General features: G+C 40.4%; 1 protein-coding gene across 4 annotated transcripts in view; it reads right to left on the bottom strand.

Annotated features, from left to right (window-relative positions):
• The window catches only part of arhgef10 (Rho guanine nucleotide exchange factor (GEF) 10), a 153,032-nt gene that overhangs the window by 112,511 nt on the left and 17,597 nt on the right, over nucleotides 1-22,924 (bottom strand). For all 4 annotated transcript variants that reach the window (XR_005008541.1, XR_005008542.1, XR_005008543.1 and 1 more), the window contains exons 2-5: nucleotides 15,018-15,134; nucleotides 3,132-3,542; nucleotides 1,073-1,351; nucleotides 56-92 (exon numbers count right to left, since the gene is read on the bottom strand). Coding sequence is in view for 1 of the 4 variants with exons in the window: in XM_036593312.1 (XP_036449205.1) it covers nucleotides 56-92; nucleotides 1,073-1,351; nucleotides 3,132-3,542; nucleotides 15,018-15,054 (764 nt within the window). In the remaining 3 variants the exon portion in view is untranslated. The remainder of the gene's footprint in view (nucleotides 1-55; nucleotides 93-1,072; nucleotides 1,352-3,131; nucleotides 3,543-15,017; nucleotides 15,135-22,924) is intronic.

Here is a 22,924-nt window from a genome sequence, read left to right as displayed (position 1 = left end):
GTAACTCTAACTTTATTATAACTACTGACCAAAAGGAATAACAAACCACACTCACTTGTCTGTCAAAGTATTCCCCGCCCCCACCACGGTCACTGCAGGAGAGAAAAGTAGCATTATATATTAATATTATTATTATTATTATTATTATTACAGAAGTAGAATGAGCCAATGCGATTGACATCTAACAGTAAAAACTATTTCCACCACCCGGGGGCGACATTATACCTAAAGTAAGATAGGGTGGAGAAACATCTGGACCATCATCAGCAGGACGTTACAAAATTTAGAAAAAAAAACAACGTTCAGAGACGACTTGCTTGTTTAGCACATGAGTTCACATCTACTGTTAGCACTACTGTCTGCAAAATAATGCAGTTTTACTACAGAACATCATTTCCCTTCAACCAAAAGCTGCAACATGGACATGCATAACAAAGACTCAACTCCAGTCCAAAATAGCTGTCCACACTGTCAGGGTATATTCCAAACATTCCAGAGCGTAGTCTGAAGGTCAGTCAGAAACCACGCGGTGACATTTTGAGACAGAGGAACGTTCCAAACTGAACCTTCAGCACCAAACCATTAGCTTGATGAAGAGAAACAAACGCTTCCCAGACTCCGAAAAAGCCAAACAAGCTTGACTTTACATCGGTAATAAAAGGCATATTTGTTCATGATCATATCGTTTTACTGTTTAAACTGAATCATGTTGTACGCAATTACAGTTCTTTTTCTGGACCAGACTGCTGGGGTCATTTGCAGAAGGTGAGGGAAAAGCGACAGCAGAACAACCAAGTAAAAAATGGGAGAAATGGTCTGACCACACAGCAAGGAGGCCACTGTAACACTTTGGAGAAAACAGGAAACCCTCATCACAGCCAAAGCCTTAGCTCTGCTATATTTAGCCTCAGTTTCCTCGTGGCCAAACTTCAAAAAGAGAGGTCATGCAGCAGAAGAGAGGAAAAAGGAGAGACACAGAGTTTATGAGGGTGCAAGGACACTGACGATGATGGTTATCACCTATTTTCAAAGGGCTACAAAAGAAAAACAATGTTTTTTTTTTTTCCTTTACCGTCCTCATCCACAGAGAAGTGTCTGATGATGACCGGCGTGGTGTAGGCAGGCGTAATTATGGGCACGCTGGAGGGCGTAGCATAGCCGCAGGGCACAGGCACCGAGTACCCAGAGGGCACAACAGGGCTGCTGGGTAATTCCTGGGAATCCCCTTCATTCTCATTGGATGGAGAAGAGGAGAGAGGCAGGCCCTGCTGGGAGATCTGCTGGATGGGGGTGATATCGATCACTGAGTAAGGGTTGACTTTGGATTGGGCCACACTGGAGTTGCTGTTCCCTGCAGATGGGAATAAAATACAAACATCAGACCTGCTCGTCTTCTGAAAAACATGAATAAGGATTCCAAAAGGTTCTTTTAACGAGGACCAGCCACACTTTTTAAAACGATACGTTACAAAAGCAAAAGTTCACTAACAGTGTCCATCTAAAGTCTGGAGACATCTTACTTTCTTTAGAAATTTTCACAGTAATTTTTGTTCTTATACTGCACATTTTACAACAGTCAGTAAAGTGTCTTTCTTGCTATCAGAGACGGGAACTCGATAAGAGTCATTGACTCAGACTCGACTCGCATTCAGACTTGAATTCAAAACTTAAGACTTAAGTTCGAGGAAGAAAGAAACATCACAAAGAAAACTAATTAGGGCTTTAAACTTTAATCTGGCTTCATCTGCACTCATTTTTGCAGTGTTGTTCTTCTGCAGTTTGCAGTGGAGTCAGAGACTCAAATCAGAGACTCAAAAACTTGACTCAGACTTAAATCTCACAGACTCGAGACTCAACTCGAACTCACACTCCAGATACTCAAGACTCGTTTTGGACTCACAACCTGGAATCTCGAGATTCAACTCAGACTCACACCCTGTAATCTCGAGACCTGACTCGGAGCCCCAATGTAGAGACTCGAGACTCAACTCTGACTTGCATCTCAAAGATCTGGTTCGGATTCACAGCCCAAAGACTCTAGACTCACTTTGGGCTCAGACCCCAGAATTTTGTGACATGATTTGGAATCGCAACTCAGAGACCCGAGACTCGACTCAGACGTCAGTGACACGAGGGTCAACTGGCACTTGCTACTCAGAGACCTGACTCTCAACTTGGACCTCAGAGACTCAGGAGTTAACTCTGACTTGCACCTCAGAGACTTGAGAATTGACTCTGACTCGAACCTTAGAGACTCCAGCCTAGAGACTCAAGACTCAACTTGGACTCCAGAATTTTGTGACTCAAACTCATAACTGAGAGACATGAGGCTTGACTTGAACGCGCAACTCAGAGACTTGGGATTTGACTCATACTCGCCTTTGCATCCCAGAGACTCGAGACTCGGACTGGCGCCAGAGACTGAGCTCAAACTCACATGAAGCGACTTGTGAACATCTCTGCCTGGTATAATGGACAACTACCGTTAAAAGTATATAAAGAAAATAGAGAATCTATGCATGGCTGACTTGCACCCCAGAGACTCGACTCGGACCTCAGGGACTCAGGAGTCAACCTTGACTCAGACCTCAGAGACTTGACTCAGACTCGACTCCAGGTTTGACTCTGACTTGCAACCCGGAGACTCGAAACTCGACTCAGATTCGCACCTCAGAGACTCGAGACTTGGACTGGCACGTAGTTGACTTGAGACTTGACTCTCACTCGTACCTCAGGGTTTCAACTCAGATTTTCATACCAGAGACTTGAGAATTGGCTCAAAACTCACATGAAGCGACTTGTGAACGTTTTTACCTGGTATAACGGACAATTAGTGCCAAAAGTATCTGAAGAACTTCTTTTGCCTTAAACGTGGTCTACACATCTGAAAGGTTTGAGTGCTGATGAGTGCTGGGAAGTGGATGGATTCTTACAAATATTTACATGCATGCGAGAAAAAATACCAACATATCTGGTTAAAATTTAATAAGCTATTGCAAACCAATAAACAACTACGCTCATTTGGTTTAAACACTTCTACACAGATAGATGTCCCAAACTTTTGATGGCCAGTGTAGCTCTCAAGCAATTGCATAACTTCACTGGAAATCTTCCAGCAGTCAAAATCCTACCAGTTTCAGTGGCAGGTCGTGTGACATCCTCTGGAGGTGGAGGCAGATCACTATCCAGGCCCGCTGCAGCGAGTGAACCATTCAGATTCTGTTCCTCTTCAGGGGGTGCAGGTAAGTCACTCTGTGGGGCCACAGTATGGCACAATGGGGCATTAAGAGGGGCACAGTTCTCAGGTGGTGGGGGTAGATCAGCCTCTGCATTGTACGAGCCAAGATTAGTCCCATTCGCTGGACTGGCTGCACCCACTAAGGAGGGTGGACTAACAGGTGCAGATGAAGCTGCTGCTCCACAGTGGTCTGGAGCACCATAGTCCTGCACAGGAGGAGCCGGGAGAGGGCGATCGGCCTCAGGAGCTTCATCACAGCTGTCATCAAACTCAAACCGCTCACCCTCCTCTTCTTCATCTAGCACTAAAGAGAGGGAGGAATTGAGAGACACAAAGAACAAAGATGTGAAGACAGAAGGAGACTTGACTTTATCTATTGAAAGGTTGGAATCGTTGTATTTGTGCTGTTTTATAAAAAACAGAAGGTATTTCAGGTAGTTTTGATATTTGGATTTCAATCAAGTTATTAAAGAAGCCAATTATTCGGGAGCATTTCACGCTAAATTCAGTTGTGCTATTTGTAAAGCTGACCTCAGCTGGCTATGGGAGCACGACCTCTATGTTGGAGCATCTGAAGAGGAAACACGTCAGCTCACTGGATGAGGAAGATTCATCTCAGTAAGACAGCTGTGTTAGCTAGCTAGTTAGCTAATGTTAGTGTTTAAAGCTGTCCTACTTCATGTTATGAGCTGAGCTGTAACACCTATTTCAAAATGCACGTTCTCTGGAATCGGTAATGTGGTCCGTAGTGCTTCATAACCTAATAATCAATATTAATTAATCGATAGATTATTTGTCTATCAAATTAGTCATTTGTTGCAGCCCTAAAGCCTTATAAATATCATACCGTCTAATATGTTATCTATTTACAATAACTTCTGTTTCATGGTATCCGCCGGGATCTGACCACCACTTTTCAAATGTGATTCTTGATGTTCTGCAGCTTTCTCAGTTATTTTAGAATCATCTACAGCTTCGTTTATCTCTCTGGACACAAAAGGTTCTTAGATTTCTGCTTATTATTCGAAAACTGTGAACCGTCCACTCCAATTCTCTAATTATGCTTCACTCTTGTTTCAGATCTACAAAAATCCACAGGTGTTTCTGTCCATGCTTCCACTGTGAGAAGACGACTCAGCACTATGGGTCTGAAAGGATGTGTAGCTGTTCAAGAAGCCCTCACTGAGAAACAATGGACTGTCCACTACAGAATCCACACCTCAACAACATTCAATGTGGATTACTTGGGATCTTAAAAAGCAGAAAATGTAACAAACTTCTCAGACTGAACTTTGGAGATGTGGAAAATTCCCCTGCAGATTTCTTTGAAAAACTGGAAGCAAGCCTCCCAAAGAGATTGGAAGCTGTAATAAAGGTAAAGAGTGGACACTAAATACTAAAAATACTGAAAATGTGATGTATTTAGCTGTCAAAGCTACTGTGTAATTTTCTGTGACATATGTTTTCTGCTTTTTTTTTACACTGAAAAATTAATAACTGGTGTTTGATGGCCATTTTGACTGGAAATTAAGTCATGATGGCCTCTGACCTTTGTTTTTAGACCACATTTGAGTCAAAGCATGCAGTAAATTTATATCTAACTCTGGCTTCTTTCTGCTCTTGGACAGCGACACACCACAGATGAACAACAGCTCAAGTGAAATGCGCTTATGCTGCAAGTGCAGGAAAGAATGTGTGTGTATCCAGGAGTTCCTTATTCTTAGAAACACTTGGAGTGAAGCTGAGGTTAAGCCAGCCTGCCACCCCCACCACTCCTGGCCAGCAGCTATTTTTGAAACCACTTATCTACAGCGGTGATTCGGCTGTGTGGACCACCCTTCTTGAGGTACATAAAAAAACTGACATGGGTACGTCTGTAATTTGAAGGGTGGATCCAAGTTTCTGAATGTTGTTCATAAGCCGGGAGACACATCTGTATCACACATACAGAGCATCGCTATTAATGCAGATATTCAGGGGTACAGAGCAAATAGGAAACATCACAATACCATCTCATGCCTGATACTCAGTCTAAGTGGTTCAAGATAAGGCTCCTTCTCCAAAGGCTCAGAACCATTCAGATGAGATAAGGGAGCAGATAAAGTGAAGCTTGTGGCCAGTCGCAGGAAATGGTGCTCTTAAAAAATGTCACATTTAAAAGTCTAGTGATAATGCAGGGTTAGTTCCGATGAAAGTTGTACTGTTGCAGCAAAACATTTCTGTCATACTGCACAGTTGTACATGGTCCTTAATGTAATGTACTGTCCATCCAGGGACCACCCTTTTATGTATTTAATATCCAGTCAAAACAACCATTAAGAACAAGTTAAAATTTCTAGCATTAGTGAAAAAACAAAACACATAACACTAAAATAAATACTAACACATATAAATACAGTAAAAAGTGGTTAAAATGGGCTAGTTTGAGGAACAAAGTTTCAGATTTCTCCTCAACCCCCTCAGTCATCACAAGGATTTATTAAATTCCATCAAAAGTGCATCTGATCCAACATAATAAAAGACTGATCAGCCAAAGCAGGTATTGGATAATAACTATAAATAACACTGGGCTGATGAGGAGAGGTCTGGAAATGGTTGAACACACTGACATACATAAAATCACAAATTACTGTAACTTAATGGTTCAATTTTTTTTTTCTGAGACAATAAATAGTCACTGCCCAGATAAACAGATTTTAAATCCAGTTTTCCCAGATGTCTAAAAGTTTTGCACAAACCTGTAAATTTACACAGTAAATTACACAGTAGCCTCAACTACTTCAGTCCACTCTTCACCTTTACTACAGCATCCGTTCTTTTCAGGAGACTCACTTTCAGTTTCTCAAAGAAACCTGCAGGGATGTTTTTCCACACCTTTAAAGTTCAGTCTTAGAAGCTGGTTACATCAACATTTTTACAATCCAATCAATTACAAATTTAGACTCATCAGTTCATAAAATTGTCCTCCACATCTCTGATCTTTTTCTCATTGAGGCCTTCTTGACAGCTACACGTCCTTTCAGACCCATAGTGCTGAGTTGTCTTCTCACAGTGGAAGGATGGACAGAAACACCTGTGGATGTTTTCAGATCTGAAGCAGCTTGATTTCCTCCTCTCTTTCAAAGACGGAGTGGAAAAGTTTTTGATGGTCTACCAGAGCTTGAATTTCTTTAACTCCAGTTTTGGAAACGCTTATTTTTTCAATTAATTTACTTTGACTTTCTTTTTTTCTTTCCTTATTCAAGTGGATTACCTTACATCTACACTGCATTCTATTCCACAGGGTCCCTAAGCAGTTATGTTCCCTACGCGCTTGAGTACGGGATGTCAGTTGAGGCAACCGCAGCTGAAAAAACCTTCATTCGGAACGTCCTACAGTGTCATAATCAAACATGTATTCTCAAAAGATATGCAATGACTGATGAATAAACTTTCCAGCAGTGATAAACTGTTGTTCACTACTCCCTGTGCAGTTTGAAGTTCGCTTCCAACGGAGCTTTTTCACTCCTTGTGGTTTGGAATCACCCTTAAAATGTCTGAATACCCTTAGCAGGAAACGAAGAAGGCAACTGGAACACACTTCTAATCTCCTCAGAATTATGTACTTATATATAAATTTACATATACTTAGTCTAAATATATTTAGTCATTTTAGATGCACAAGAAAGGAATTTGAAGGCTGCTATGGGTGAATGTTAGTGTCTCTTGGAAAGGGGAATGTAAAGTCAGTGGAACCTTAGTTTGAGAGGACACATAGCTGGAAGGCTGGAATTTAACTGGGGGGGATTTTTAATCACTTAGAAGGTATTTCTTTCCAAAAGAAATGGCCCGATATCACAATCCTGCTGAGGAAATATTAAACAATATTTCTACCTGTGACAACGTTTCTCTAATAGTGGGCACTAGCCAACAGCCAAATAATGATAAACAACAAGAAATCATGAGGGTGTTCTTTGGAGAGGAACATATCCAGTGGCAAAAGGAAACAGAATTGGGTTGGCAGGAAACTGAGTTGTAACAGGAACAGGGACGAGTTTCCCCCAAAGCTCTGCTGCTAAAGGGGAATCCCAAACTACAGCCAGAGACAAACTGGAAACAGAGAGATGAGGAGTCTGATTAGTCATGGGTCTTTGATCATTTATATCAGCTGGAGGGAGTATATATATTTGTTTGTAATACTTCTCTTCATCTGCATTTAAAAAATAACCTAGTTATTTTGCTGAAGCCCAGACCAGAGTTTGGGTTTTTGTGATGCATCTTTTTCATTTGGTTCTGTTGGTTTCATATTGCAATGGCTGAAGTGTACAAATTACACGTGAACGTTCTTTGAATGATCAGGAATATTCGCTCATGAAATTTCACATTTGCCTCCATTACTGGCAAAAAAACCCTATTTTTAATTTTAACTTATATTTTTAATTTTTTTATAACTTGTGTTGATAAATGTTGATCGCTTATGTTGGTAAAACGTATAACCGTATCCATCAAGGTGTAGGAAAACGGTGATGCTCAATGATGCTCTACGACTTTACGACTGATTGATTTAAATATGTGTCAGTTTAAATCAAACCAATCAGGTCGACGGTTAAGTGACTATAAGGCCCAATCCCATTTCACTCCTCGACCCACTACTTAGCCCTTACCCCTCCGTTTTGTGCACTCACAAAGGGGTAGGGTGTCCCGATTCTTGTTGAGATAGAGGGGTAGGGTGAAGTGTTTGGACTACACGACCCTCCAAACGGAGGATTTTCAGAGGCACAATCCAAACAGAGTGTTATCTGAAAAAAGAAAAAACAGCAAGATGCCTGCACAAGAGACCAAAGAAACCCTCAAATGTGAGATTTTTTTTTCTGTTAAAAATTACGATAACCACTGTATAATCTTTAATGTTGTTTAACGTATTATGGTCTTTTTCTTCATGACAAATTTAACATGCTACCTACCAAGACATCAACACACTACTAGTGATTTTTTATGCTTGTTATAAAGAAAAGGATCATAATACATCAAAACAGCATTAAGCTAAGATAATACAGTGGTTGCCCTGCGATGGACTGGCGACCCGTCCAGGGTGTATCCTGCCTTCCGCCCAATGACACCTGGGATAGGCTCCAGCACCCCACCGCGACCCAGAAGGATAAGCGGTTTAGATGATGGATGGATGGAATACAGTGGTTATCGTAACGTTTTAACGTTTTAACGTTTTAAGAAAATACTCACATTTGTGGGTTTCTTTGGTCACTTGCCAGTTTTTCTTTTTTTCTTGTAACTCTCCGTTTGGAGTCTCTGAAAAACCTCTGTTTGGAGGACCATGTAGCCCCAGCACTTCGCCCTACCCCTCTATCTCTGCAAAAATCGGGACACCCTACCCCTAGATGTGAACGTGCAAAATGGAGGGGTAAGGGCACGGGGTGAAATGGGTTTGGGCCTTACACTGCTACTAAGGAGAACCTGGTACATGTCCATATTGGGTGTCCTAATAGTTATTGTGCTGTTCTTCCAAGGCTCTTCCTGCTGCAATACGGTAATCGGACTATTTTTGAATGGAGCTTTAAGGAGGAAGCAGTAGCTTCTTGCCGAACATGTTGAACACAGAGGTCACAGAAATGGTACTTTGCTTGTTGTTCTTCACTACTGCCATGCTGGGCCACACTGTCGGTGCCTGCATGAGCACGCAGATACAGCAGCTGGAACATACTACTGTTCTTCTGCTGAAAGGCTGAGTGACGGCCTGACGGAACAGACGAGAGAGCAGCAGGAAAGGGAGGGAGGAAGAAAGAGAGGGAACAGGCAGCATGAGAGTGAGAGAGACCCTCTTGGCCAGCGGTTAGATTTCCTCAGCCCAATGAATCATGCCACAGAAATGTAAGTAATACATGAGAGACGTAAGGCTCTTCTCTTGACATGCTCGCTAGCCACTACACTTCAGAAACCAAGCTGACGGGTCGGTTTATTTCCCTGCTGCAAACTAAAGTAACTTCAACAAACAGTGGACAACGCTACGGATTGTAATATGATACGACCTCGAAGTCATAAACAATGCAGTCAAGGTTCATTTGAATGGAAATGGCTCAAATCTGTCAACTATGTTCAGGAAATGATGTGTCCTATGGTGGAAACAGCTATCTGTTAAAGTCAACAAATCCGTCAGGTTGAGCTGGCGCAGGCTTTCTTACTGAAATACCAGAGATTCTTTCACCAGCGCCCACCATAAAAACACACCGTCCCCAGCCAGGGATTCCTCCTGTAACGGCTCTGTGTTATTATCTCACAAAACATGGTTTAATTCCTCTCTGTTTTAAATTTCCTTTGTGTGTGTGTGTGTGTGTGTGTGTGTGTGTGTGTAGGGGGTGTCTTTAATTGAGCTTCCGAGAAGAAGTTATTGAATTCTTCCACATATCTTAACTGATTTATTTTGCCTGTAGATGATATACTGTGCGGTCAAGCCTGCCATGTTTGTTTTTGTGACAGCGGTGGAAACTGCCGTCATTCCGTTACACTTTGTAATCGCCCTCTCTGCGCTCATAAACGTGTCAAAGTGTGCATAAACAAACAAAAACAATCTGCACGTCCAATTAGCCCACGGAGAATAAAGCGGCTACAGAAAGCACTGAACATCCGACAGGGCCTGGAGTTATTTATACAGTCGAATGCCGAAGCCTGAACACCCCCGATCACGTTACAGATTAAGTTTGGTTTATTTCCTAAGAGAAAATAAGTGCATATCAACTTCAGGGAACTTAAATATGGCATTTTTTCTGCAGATTTTAGTGCATACCTTCTGTTTATTTGCTGAGTTTAGCATAAAAAATGTGCCATACCTTTTGCACAGGTCTTATTTTTAGCCAAATATGTTACTCTCAGCAAAAGAACAGTAATTGTACATTGAAATGTGTAAAAGTGTGTTCTCTGCAGATGTGTAAGTCCCCCCCCCAACAAAACATCACTGGCTGGGGCGCCCTAACTTTTGCATACAGCTGTAAATTATATGGGAGGTAGCCCAGCTACAAGGGGAAAAGTGCATTTATCTGAAGGTGTCTGAAAAGTTCAACTGCAGTGCTTATGAAGCGTTAAATCAATGATAATAATGTGTTTATGATTTTTGACCAAACTTAAATTCAACGGCCAAAAATAAGTGTGCAATACATTTGTGAATTCAGTGTAGATGCGCAATTTTGAAAAGTCAATAAACTGGGACAAAATTCCTGATAAATGTTTACATTTTCATCATTTTAAACTATGAGCATTGTACAATTATACATTCAATTATATCTTAAAACACCTTACAGCAACTAAACAATAAACTAAAAATAAAAGTAAATTCTATTTTTTCTTCTTGTTCACTCGTGGTTCATAGGGCAACTCACTGCTGCATGTGTAAATGGAATAAAGGAAGGAATGAACTATCAGATCACGGATCAGAACGCAGAACGCACATAAATACAAAATGGAACCAAAAAAAGATCAGTTCTGCTTATCGATTTCATGACTGGCATTGATCATTAGCCTTCAATTAGTACTAATAAGTACAATACAATTCTGAGTCGTGGCATCTCATAGTGCATTCAATTATCTCTTCAAGCATCCTAATTTAATAGAAATGCTGTAAAGTCAGGAATGTACACCCTTAACTACCTATGGGGTTTGAGCAAGGCACTTAAGCCCAAGAGGACTGTGTGTAATTTGTCTGTGTCACGCCGATGTAAAAGTTAAGACCACAGCTGCAGGACACAAAGTAAAATAAACCACTACCAGAAAAGAGGTACTGCTTACCATCTAAAGCCAAAAAGCCAAGCTCTCAACAGAAGCTAAGGCATTCTGAGGCTTAGCCTTTGCTCTGATGGTTTCCTGTGCTGATTATTTACTGATTACAGAGCACAGTGCAGTTTTAGGACTGTCCAGGAGCCTGAGGACATTAACAGAGGTCAGGGGGCAGATATGCAGGTTAGGGTTAGGCTGAGGCTGAGGCCTGAGGCTGCTCTCAGAGCCTTTGTAAAGATTACAGTGTTAAAGGTAAGTTTCTGCCTCAGGCTGATAAACTGGATGGTGTGATTATATTTCATTCACCGCAGCAGCTTTTTACTGAGAATGACAGCGGAAAAGGAAAAAATGAGTCAGGGAAAGAGAGTGGACGGGGAAGGCAAGGAAAAAGGGGGCGGAGGGAGAGGAAGAGAGGCTAAAAGACTAAATAAATAGTTATCAGTCTTCCATCTTTGGTAATGAAGAGAGAAGAGATAAGGCACGCAAGACTTTTCACATACACGCACACAGAGAATTAAGCCAAGGTCTGAGTCTGAATATTCATTACAGGAAATTTCCAGTGGTCATATGGATCAGGGCTGCACTGTGATTATACACCGATCAGGCATAACATTATGACCTCCTTGTTTCTACGATCACTGTCCATTTTATCAGCTCCACTTACTATATAGGTGCACTTTGTAGTTCTACAGTTACAGACTGTAGTCCATCTGTTTCTCTGCATACTTTGTTAGCCCCCTTTTACCCTGTTTTTCCATGGTCAGGACCTCCATGGACCCTCACAGAGTAGGTACTATTTGGGTGGTGGATCATTCTCAGCACTGCAGTAACACTGACGTGGTGGTGGTGTGTTAGTCTGTGTTGTGCTGGTACGAGTAGATCAGACACAGCAGTGCTGCTGGAGTTTTTAAACACTGTGTCCACCCACTGTCCACTCTATTAGACACTTCTACCTTGTCAGTCAACTTTGTAGATGTAAAGTCAGAGACGATAGCTCATCTGCTGCTGCACAGTTTGTGTTGGTCATCCTCTAGTCCTTCATCAGTGGTCACAGGACGCTGCCCACAGGAAACTGTTGGTTGGATATTTTGGGTTGGTGGACTATTCTCAGTCCAGCAGTGACACTGAGGGGTTTAAAGACTCCAGCAGCACTGCTGTGTCTGATCCACTCAGGCCAGCGCAACACACACTAACACACCACCACCACGTCAGTGTTACTGCAGTGCTGAGTTTTATTCCTGATCCCACCTGACAGCTGTACTATGATTATTATTTGATTTTAATGATTTGTTTGGTTGATCAACTGAACAGAAGCCACTGGCTCTTAGCAGTGAGTGAAGTGCATTAGCACTGTTTCATTAAGGATGGGAAGGGGTGGGCATTCCTGCCTCATCACACAATGTAGAATCTGTTCTCTTCTCCTCCATACTGCTCCATCACGTTGGCCGCTATAGCTCACCCTCTGACCCCCCAGTATCGCCATGGTAACAAGCCCCACTGTATCTCTTTTATTACTGCTCGATTTCTGTGTGACCTCGGTGTCTGTTTCTCTTCATGTGTGTCTTCGGTCTTCTACCGCAAACGGTCTTCATGCCTCTTTTCTACTGTCTTTCTCGCTCACTCAGCTTTTTCTGCTTTGGTACAAGCTCTCTCTCTCTCTATGCCTCTGTATTCTGGCTGCAGTGCTGCATTTCTTATCCTCCTCTGCACTCTCTCGTTCTTTTGCACAGCAGCCCACACACTCCTCGGTGGAATGTGTTTACGCTCTTTTCTTCTTCTCATCATCCTTCTTTCTTTCCTTTCTCTCTCTGTTTCCTAACTTTTTCTATAGGTTTATGCAGCTCATGACGCCTGGTCGATATCTTAATAATCCTGATAATGCGCATTACAGAGCTGCCATGCCATATTTTCTCTTCATCCCAAATGTAGTTGATCCGTTTTGCACTAAAGCTACAAGGCTAATGTAGCTTACAAGTAATGATGCATCAAAACAAACAGTTCTTGACCAAAACCAAAATTCAGGACATACTCAGCTGAAAATTGATGCTTAAAAGACTATAATCGGCATGGAAGGAAAGAAACCTGAGAGAATTAGAGGACTAATGTCATTTTAAACAGGTTGCTAAATAACATTAAACATTAGAAGTTGGACAGTTATAAAAACATAATCTTTCATGGTTTCCCAAATTCAGCTAAAGCTGAATTACACAGCGCTTCCACTATTACAATGAAAGTGGCTATGGAAGTTCCACTAAGCAGTCCAAGGTTTCTCCAGCAGGGGGTGCTACTAGTATCCATGTCGCTTTACTGTTTATCATTTAGAGAAGCCTCTCATGCTTATTGCTTTAATAGACTTGTTTGTAGGGCTGGACAATATGAAAATATATATTGTTATTGTGACAAATTATGTCACAATACAAAACAATACGGTTTTCTGAACATATCATGGATATTGTAGACACTGACCAACTGCACCTTTCATCATAAACAGAGTAAAATTAGTCCTGTTTAACTGGATTTAGTGCAACACAGTGGGTGGAATATTAAATAAAAATCGTGTTGACAGCTTTTGATTGTATTTGTTTTTTATGTAGGCCTACTGGTTCTTTTTTTTCTGATAAGATGCCTGAAAAAGTAAATACTGTGACATATCATGTATTGTGAAAATGTATTGAAGTGTCGCAATATTCAATTTTTGCCATATCGCCCACCTCTACCTGCTCATGTGATTGGGTATGATACACTGAGGCTGTTTACATCTTGCATCAATGTGTTTTTGGTGATCGGATCATGTGCGGATTTCACCTGACCACATAAAAAGCAAGGTGTAAACACCCCTGCACTGTTATCAGATTACGGTCTACATTCGGAAGTGATCAGAGATGGATCTTGATCACACTCAACATAAATAAATAAGTTTTCTACATACTCATCAGTGGTGGACAAAGTACACAAACCCAGAACAGTACACTGAAAATAGAGATACCCTTGATTCTGAACCTTCTCTATTCAGAGGTTTACTTGAGTTTAAGTACAAAAGGACTTGTTTTTAATTGTACTTAATTGTCAAAGGTAGAAATATTGTAAACTATTCCAACAATCCAACATTTCTCCTTCTCTTCACTTTAAGAAACGGGTACAATTCTAGCTTTGAAACTCTACGGATATTGAGTATCTGATACAAACATACCCCACATAACATTACAGCATTTCATTCTAGTCCCACTTGCTACGATTGGACATTCAGTATTTAGAGGAGGGATTTAATGAAGGTTGTGCTATGACTGTTTTGATTTATTTGTGACCGTGCCCAAAACTCTTTTGTATATTGTGGAAAATCTTTTTTTAACTTCATGGTGACTTGCAAAGTAGCGGATCAAAAAGTAGGATATTTTACTGTGAAATATCGTTGAGTGAACATAGAAGACAATTTTGCGTGAACAAAAAAGAAAATTTTATAAAAGTACAGATGCTTGAAAGAACTACTTAAGTACAGTAGTGATGTATATGTACTTTATTACCTGACCTGAAAACAACCAAGCTCAGAAAACAATAACCTGTAGGGGAGTCTGGATGCATCATTTCTAGCCGAAGATTTTTGTGACTGTAACATGGGAATTCTTGTTTATTCCCAGAGTAAAATACAGGGGTAACTGCTGTAAAATTACATCGTTTTTTGAGACTATGTAACAACTATGCAAATACAAGTCATGTCCAAAAATTGTACAGTATTTTAGATATTTTGACTTTTTAAAATTAAAAATATGTTGCTTTCCATACGAATATAAAGTGGTCAGTGTGCGACCCCACATCTGTTACGGCTCCATAATGGTATATGGCGCTTGGGCCCCGATGATTGCCACTTGCAATGTAACTTGTAGACAGTCGTTAAACTCTCAGAGCTTTGAGCACATCTAGCATGTCTTGTCCGATCGACTACACTTGGATTAGGGGAAAAATTGTGGAAATGAAATCTTTGGTCAAACTGTTGCTTTAATAGCAGAAAAGTGCTTCTTACTGTCAGGAGGAGGTGGAGGGAAGTCCTCCTGTTCCATGCTGGAAGCTTTTCTATCAGATTAGGCTCAGGGTCAACAGAGGTCTTCAGGTGGAGGACCGTTCAGAGACATGTACACACCTGCAGGAGGGAGATGGAGAGGGAAGTGAGCATAAGCAAGAAACACTCACACATTACAATGCAACAACAAAGAAATCGATCATCCTCTCCAGAGAAGTGCTCACTTCAACACAGCACACTCCTTTCTGAGGATTTTGCAGCTGTGCTGAAGGAACTTTGCGCTCGTGTTAGTGACAGGGGGCCAGACTCTGCCTCTCAGGTCGAGGCTACTATTGTACTAGAGGAGCCTCGATAGTATTGCAGCCAAAGCTCCTACCTGGAATGTTTGGAAAAATGACTCCATAGACATCCAGTCAAAACATCACACTCATTTTGTAACTGCTCAAAACAGTGTTCAGGTAGTACACTGAGCTCTTTACAACCATTCTGTTATTGTTTTTTTTCCCCCACAGGGAATGATTGTTTTAAAAGGGAATTCCACCAGTCTGTTCACAGCGGTGGTGACAGGAATCAGACGTCTGATGAGTTTAATGTTTAATGCCAAAGTTTTACGATAGTTTTTAGGCCAAAAACGTATATATTTGTACATTTGTTCATGGTGGAGAGGTACACGCAGACTGTTCTGAGACAAAAACAACATGTGAAGGTCCTAGTTACCTTGGTCAGTAAACAATGTGGTTAAATTTGTGTTAGGGTCAGGCATCATGTTTCTATCACCACCACTGTAAAGAATTCCCTACGACACATTATTCCATATAAACCACTCTGAAGGATTTTACATCATAATGATCGAATATGCAGAAATTTAGAAATTTTATCTTTAAAATGTTCCATATCAATGTATATCACTGATGTCAGAACAAAACCTAGTCTCTTCAAAATGGTAACTTTATAGGAGAAGGAAAAAACATTCTTCTTTTTATGTAAGTCAGTAGAACCAGACTCACCCCACCCCACCCCGAGTCATTTTGGGCCGTTTCTTTTGGTTCACTCCTCATGAAATTTACACACAATGTAAAACAGACATTTTCAAATTATGCTAAAAACTGAAAAATGACACAAATGGAGATACAAGGTTTTGTTCTGACAGCAGTGACATGTTTATTTCTGTTATAATCAAACTAACAGTACTAGTAGATCCTACTGATCATCACTTCATGATGCATGTGAGCTTGAGGCTGTAGCAGAGCCAGAAGCGCTGACAAAACACATGAGTAACCTTGGATGTAGTGCTGCATAATAGCAGTCATGAGGTGCCAGTAGCAGACCCCTATCAGAGATGAGTGCAGTTGAGTGCAATTATTGTGTTGAATTATATAAATATTAATTTGAATTTACAACCCCATTTCCAGAAAAGTTGGGACGGTGTGAAAAATGTAAATAAGAACAAAATGCAATGATGTGCAAATCATTTAAACCCTATATTTCACTGAAAACAGTACAAAGACAACATCAAACTGAGAAATTGTTGTTTTTTGAAAAATATTTGCCCATTTTGAATTTTACAGTCAATGACAATGACAGTCCACACCTGTCACCCATTAAAAACATTTGGCACATTATGAAATGAAAAATACGACAAAGGAGACCCTGAACTGTTGAGCAGCTGAAATCCTATATCAAATAAGAATGGAAAACATTTCACTTTCAAAACTACAGCAGAGTCTCCTCAGTTCCCAAACGCTTACAGAGTGTTGTTAAAAGAAGAGGTGATGAAACACAGTGGTAAACAGGCTCCCGTGCCAACTTTTCTGGAACGTGTTGTTGGCATCAAATTCAAAATGGGCATATATTGGGCATAAAAAACAATAAAATTTCTCAGTTTCAGCATTTGATATGTTGTCTTTGAAGTATTTTCCTTTAAAAATATGGTTTACATGATTTGCATATCATTGTATCCTATTTTAATTTACATTAAGTAAATTACAAGTTGAGTAAACTACATTTACAATGATATGTGAAGTTGCAACTGACAAAGCATCCCATTAGTTTAGTATAAAATTCAAATTAACATAAATGTTATTTAATATTCAGCTGAAGCTGAGGGTTTCCGATGGAAACCTTATGCATATAAATGGTCCATTATGACATTTTCTAGCCATGGAAAAGCTCGTAAAAGAGGAACAGTGGAGAGGGGTTATGGTTAATGAAGCCTGGTCTTTCTTGGACTCCGTGACTTGCTGACGCTTCTCATGAAATCACCTTCCCTTCAGCTCTATCTCTGCACTGATCTCACTCCCCTCACATCACCAACTCCCACCGAGCAAATCATCAACTGGCCAGTTTAATCCTGAGCGCTCATGCGTGCACTTGTTTTCCAATTAAACGCAGATTGATGCATCCTACTAAATTCAAGTCAGTCATTCTATGTTGACTATAATGTGGCGGCCACTCTACACACACTCAATGAGCACTTTATTAGGAACACCTCCTTGTTTCTACACTCATTGTCCATTTTATCAGCTCTACTGACCATAGAGTTGCACTTTGTAGCTCTACAGTTAGTCCACCTGTTTCTCTGCATACTTTGTTAACCCCCTTTTACCCTGTTCTTCAATGGTCAGGACCCCCACAGGACCACCATAGAGCGGTGGGTCATTCTCAGCACTACAGTGACACTGACGTGGTGGTGGTGTGTTGGTACGAGTGGATCAGACACAGCAGTGCTGCTGGGGTTTTTAAACACTGTGTCCACTCACTGTCCACTCTGTTAGAGACTGTTACCTTGTTGGTCCACCTTGTAGATGTAAAGTCAGAGACGATAGCTCATCTGCTGCTGCACTGTTTGTGCTGGTCATCCTCTAGTCCTTCATCAGTGGTCACAGGACGCTGCCCACAGGACGCCGTTGGCTGGATATTTTTGGTTGGTGGACTATTCTCAGTCCAGCAGTGACACTGAGGTGTTTAAAAACTCCAGCAGCACTGCTGTGTCTTTTTTTCCCCCATAGCGTTCAAAAATGCTGGCTGCCCTTCACAGTGGTGTTACAGGTTCATGATGAATGGACCAATAACAATGCTCCAAAATGTTCCATAATGTTCCATTCAAAGTTAAGAACATTTTGCTTCACTTGCAGATTTAGCATTTTGGAGATACAAGGTTTTTTGTTACAACAGGAACTATGTATGGCCCAAGTACCATAATGATATATACAGCTTAAATATTACAATAAAAATCAGTTTTTCTAAATATATCATGGATCATCAGCACTTAAAACCCCACTAGACGTTTCATCACGAAGAGAGTACAATTAGTCCTGGTTACTGGATATGCTGCAGTGCAGTATGTAACACGCTGAATAAAAACACTGTATGGTACACATATTGTAAAAATATCATGCTCTATCTCGCTGAAAACCTCATATCTCTAAAATTATAACTTCAGAGGAGAAGGAAAAAACACACTTTGACTTACATTAAAAGTAATGGAACCAGACTTTTTTCCAAGTCATTTGGGGCCATTTCTTTTGTTCTATTCATCATAAAATGTACACACAAACAGGCCTTTTCAAATTATGTCAAATACTGAAAAACTACAAAAATGGAGTAATATTGGGCACTTCTTTTTTTTGTCTGTTTCAACTTATTGAACCTCAGATAAACTAAATATTGTGAAAATGTCTTCAAGTACTGCAATGTTATACACTCTCAGAAATAAAGGCAGTAAACTGTCACTGGGGCAGTACCCCTCCTGTCACTGGGGTGGGACCCTCAAGGGGTTATCTCAGTACCTTTAGTCAGGGAACATAAGTGAACCATAATCCACTGAAATGATATTTTCTGAGTTGTACTGACTCCACACACCCCGTCTCGTCTCCAGGCTTTTTATTTTACTGTTCTGTTTTAAAACATTGGGTTATGAAAAGGTACAAATACGAACTTTTTACCTGGAAAAACTTACTTAAGGTTCACAGTCAGACCTTAAAACCACTGTTGTACCTTTGAGGGAACCTTTACATTGTTTGTACCTTGAACGAAAAATGTACCAGCACAGAACCTTTATTATTTCCAACAGTGTACATTTTCCATATCGCCCACCCCCATTTGTTACTATCAGGTTAAGTCTATTACTATTGTTTGCCCTTTTTTTTTTAAACCGATTACTCAAGTAAGCATCAAACATCCAGAAGATTATTTGATTACTAACAAAATCTATAGGCATGACACTTCATCACACTCATGCTGAAAAATCTCCTTGTTTTGTGGGTTTTATGAAAAATTAATGAAAATGCACTGTAACTACCCTCAACTTGGTAGGCTAGATTATATGAATGCCAAGGCTCAGACATCAGTAGGTCAGAGGAACAGTGATGTCATTCTGTGGAATAGACGGAATAGAGGGCTAATTGTAGAGGCCGTCTGACACATGTTCACTGGGTCAGTAGGAGGAGAGACAAAGTCTCGGCTTCAGCTCTTTCTCCCACACGAGTCAATAAGATCCTAGTACACGTAGCGCATACATGTCACACACTGGTACAGCACACAACGCTAAAGTCAATGACAACAGGGCTGCTTCGTATGGACATAAAACACAATATTCGATAAAGCTGTTGGATTTTTATTGACTGTATGGGAAATTATTAATAAAGAAGTTTTCCTCTGGCTGGATGTGCTGCATGTAAACAGAAATACAACTATAAGAAAATAGCAAAAAATAAAGATAAAAACAAATAAAAACAAAAGCACCTTTCACTGATGGGCAAAATAAAAATAATGAAATACTAACAGTTACTTACATCTGAACCACAAGCACACTGTTGTGCACTGTAAGGCAAAATAAGGACACACAGTGTTACTGATGTGGAGCACTGTTCTTTTTATTCATCGAAAGCTATTTGGCTGATGACAGCGCCCACTAGTGGAGAACTCTGCACAGCTTTTTTCTTTCTCAGCCAGGCAACAAACATATGAATACAGTACAGTTCAATACAGGCCTACAACAATGAATAAATATACATTTAATTCCTTAAAGAAAGTTCCTTATGATGATGCAGATTTGTTGTGACCATGTAGCCATTACTGGTTTATACATTTTACCATATTCATTGACAAAAAAGCAGCCCTAAAAAACAATAAAACAACAATAAAATTAAACATCAGTACTTCTAGAACACCGAACTACATGAAAAGACAGATTTAGACGAACTGATAGTTTGCAAAATAATGATCGACACACTTCTCAGTGAATCACAGTTGTGTCTAAATGCTACTTCAAGCTAAGGAAAAGCTGACAAAACTACAACAAACCTGCAGTGAGAAAGGCAGTAGCATGTCAGATCAGATAGCTAACTTGTTAGCCTTTCTTAACTTGGATGTTGACAGCTAGCTGGAAAATCTCCACCTTATTAGACATTAAAGCAGAAAGTTTTCATGTCAATTGACAAACAATTTTCCTGCTTGGTTAATGAAAACATGGTTTGCAGAATCCTTTTTTGCTCACTTCAGCATGTCTGTCTCCAGTGAGCATCTTGAACAGCTGGTTTATTTTTAAATGAAAACCTTTTGACTGACCTTTTTAGACTGTTAGTACGAGTGTTACGGATGCTACCAGGACAATAACTAAAGGAGGTAGGATGTTCTTACAATTTTACACATGGTCCTCCTGTTATCTTCAAATTTACTACTAATCTTTACTAATCGTTTATCCTTGGGGTCGATTTGACCTCAGCAGTTTACACCTCCGGGAAATAAAGTCCGGGTAGGAATTCTGTTTTCTCCTCCCTCAAGTGGTGTGAACTATCAGTGGTTCTTGCACTACTACAGCTCTGGTTATGTATTTACATTAACATTTACATTATGTTAGGTTAGAGCGCTAAAGCACAGAGAGGTTTTTTGAAGATTATAAAATTGCGTCATAGGGACCTCAGTATTGTTCAAAACAAATATGTGTAAAATGTTGATATTTCTTATGTTTTATGCAGCTAAAACAAACTGACCACGAACACTGATGCGTACAAAATGTGCACAGGACATTGAAAACATATCATATTAATTATATGTTTACTCAGTTGTCCCCAATAAATTGGGCAAACTGATTAAATATGAAACAAAAAGGGTCAATCAATGATTTAGAGACGTTAAACATTAAATGGGGTCAAAATAACCCCAAAGACAATAGGACACCTCAGTGACACTGCTGGACTGAGAATAGTCCACCGACCCAAAATATCCAGCCAACAGTGTCCTGTGACCACTGATGAAGGACTAGAGGATGACCAGCGCAAACAGTGCAGCAGCAGATGAGCTATCGTCTCTATCGACTCTAAATCTACAAGGTGGACTGACAAGGTAGGAGTGTCTAATAGAGTGGACAGTGAGTGGACACAGTGCTTAAAAACTCCAGCAGCACTGCTGTGTCTGATCCACTCGTACCAGCACAACACATACTAACACACGACCACTACGTCAGTGTTACTGCAGTGCTGAGAATGATCCACCACCCAAATAGTACCTGCTCTGTGAGGGTCCATGGGGGTCCTGACCATTGAAGAACAGGGTGAAAGGGGGCTAACAAAGTATGTAGAGAAACAGATGGACTACAGTCTGTAACTGTAGAACTACAAAGTGCACCTATATAGTAAGTGGAGCTGATAAAATGGACAATGAGTGTAGAAACAAGGAGGTGGTCATAATGTTATGCCTGATCGGTGTCGAACTACATAGACAACTAAATTCCGCCATACAAACTGTGTATCACAAAAACATCTTCAAATATTGTGATATTTGGGCATATCATCCCCCCTCAAATCACACGCAGAGCGTAACTGTAACATAGCAAAAAATGTCAGAAACTGTAATTGCGTAAAATAACACAGACACGAGAGAGAGAGAGAGAGAGAGAGAGAGAGAGAGAGAGAGAGAGAGAGAGAGACACGCTATAAACACGCTAACTGCTTGTTTAGTCTACAGACTCTTTGAAGCCTTTCTGCCCTGCTGTGGTAGGTTGAGAGACGAGCAACTGCTCCAAAACCATGCGAGGAGGAGGAGGAAGGGACAGGAAAGCCAAGGTGAAGGCCTAAATTTGGGTCAGAAAAGCAGAAAATAAAAACGTGCAATGACTTCATGCATTTAACTGCTAGCATTTAGAGGCGAATGTGCTTATTAGTGAGGAAGAGCCATTTTCTAAGATGCATCACGTATGAGCACATACTGTCAATACATACTGATTCGCTGTTTCACGAAACTTTTACAAAGTTGAGACACTCGCAATTGTTGTGGCTGTTGCCAACTGAGTTGCAGGATGCTCTACATTGAGTAAAGTGCAATTAAGTTTCATGTAGGTGTCAAGCATCTAAAGTTGCATGCAAGTTTCACCATGTCAGTCTAGCCTAAGCCTGGTTTTGCACAGTGAAACTTCCATGCATGTTGTCAGTTGCATGCAACATAATTACAAATGTACAAATGCTTTGTTTTCATGCAACTAAAGCTGCCTGAAACTTTCACAGTGTAAAGTCAGCCTAAAACTACAGTCTTTAACAATATATGCAGTTGTTCAGTGTTCTAGAAGTCCTGAAGACACCATAATATACGTATGAAAACACAATGTGATATATTACATCATGATAACAGTAACAAACTGACATACTGCCCACACTCAGCGCACGTAATAAAGGGGCCTCACTATCTGGTTTACAACATCAAACCTGACAATTATACACTGACGTAACGTTCATTGAGACATAAGTGACTTGCTCGCTGAGGAGCTAGCCTGGACACAAATCTGCGCTGAGTAAGCTGAGTCATTCTACAGAAACGTCCATTTTTGTGTCCCTAGCGTTTACAGATATATTGCACTTAAAAACATGTTAGTGTTACAATTTCTTTATATTTTCAAACAAAACAAAAAGTTATTT

The sequence above is a fragment of the Colossoma macropomum genome, unplaced genomic scaffold (assembly GCF_904425465.1).
Source record: "Colossoma macropomum unplaced genomic scaffold, Colossoma_macropomum, whole genome shotgun sequence".
Taxonomy (NCBI): Eukaryota; Metazoa; Chordata; class Actinopteri; order Characiformes; family Serrasalmidae; genus Colossoma; species Colossoma macropomum.
The sequence above is the reverse complement of the archived record's forward strand: the minus strand, read 5'-3'. Positions and strand labels throughout refer to the sequence as shown.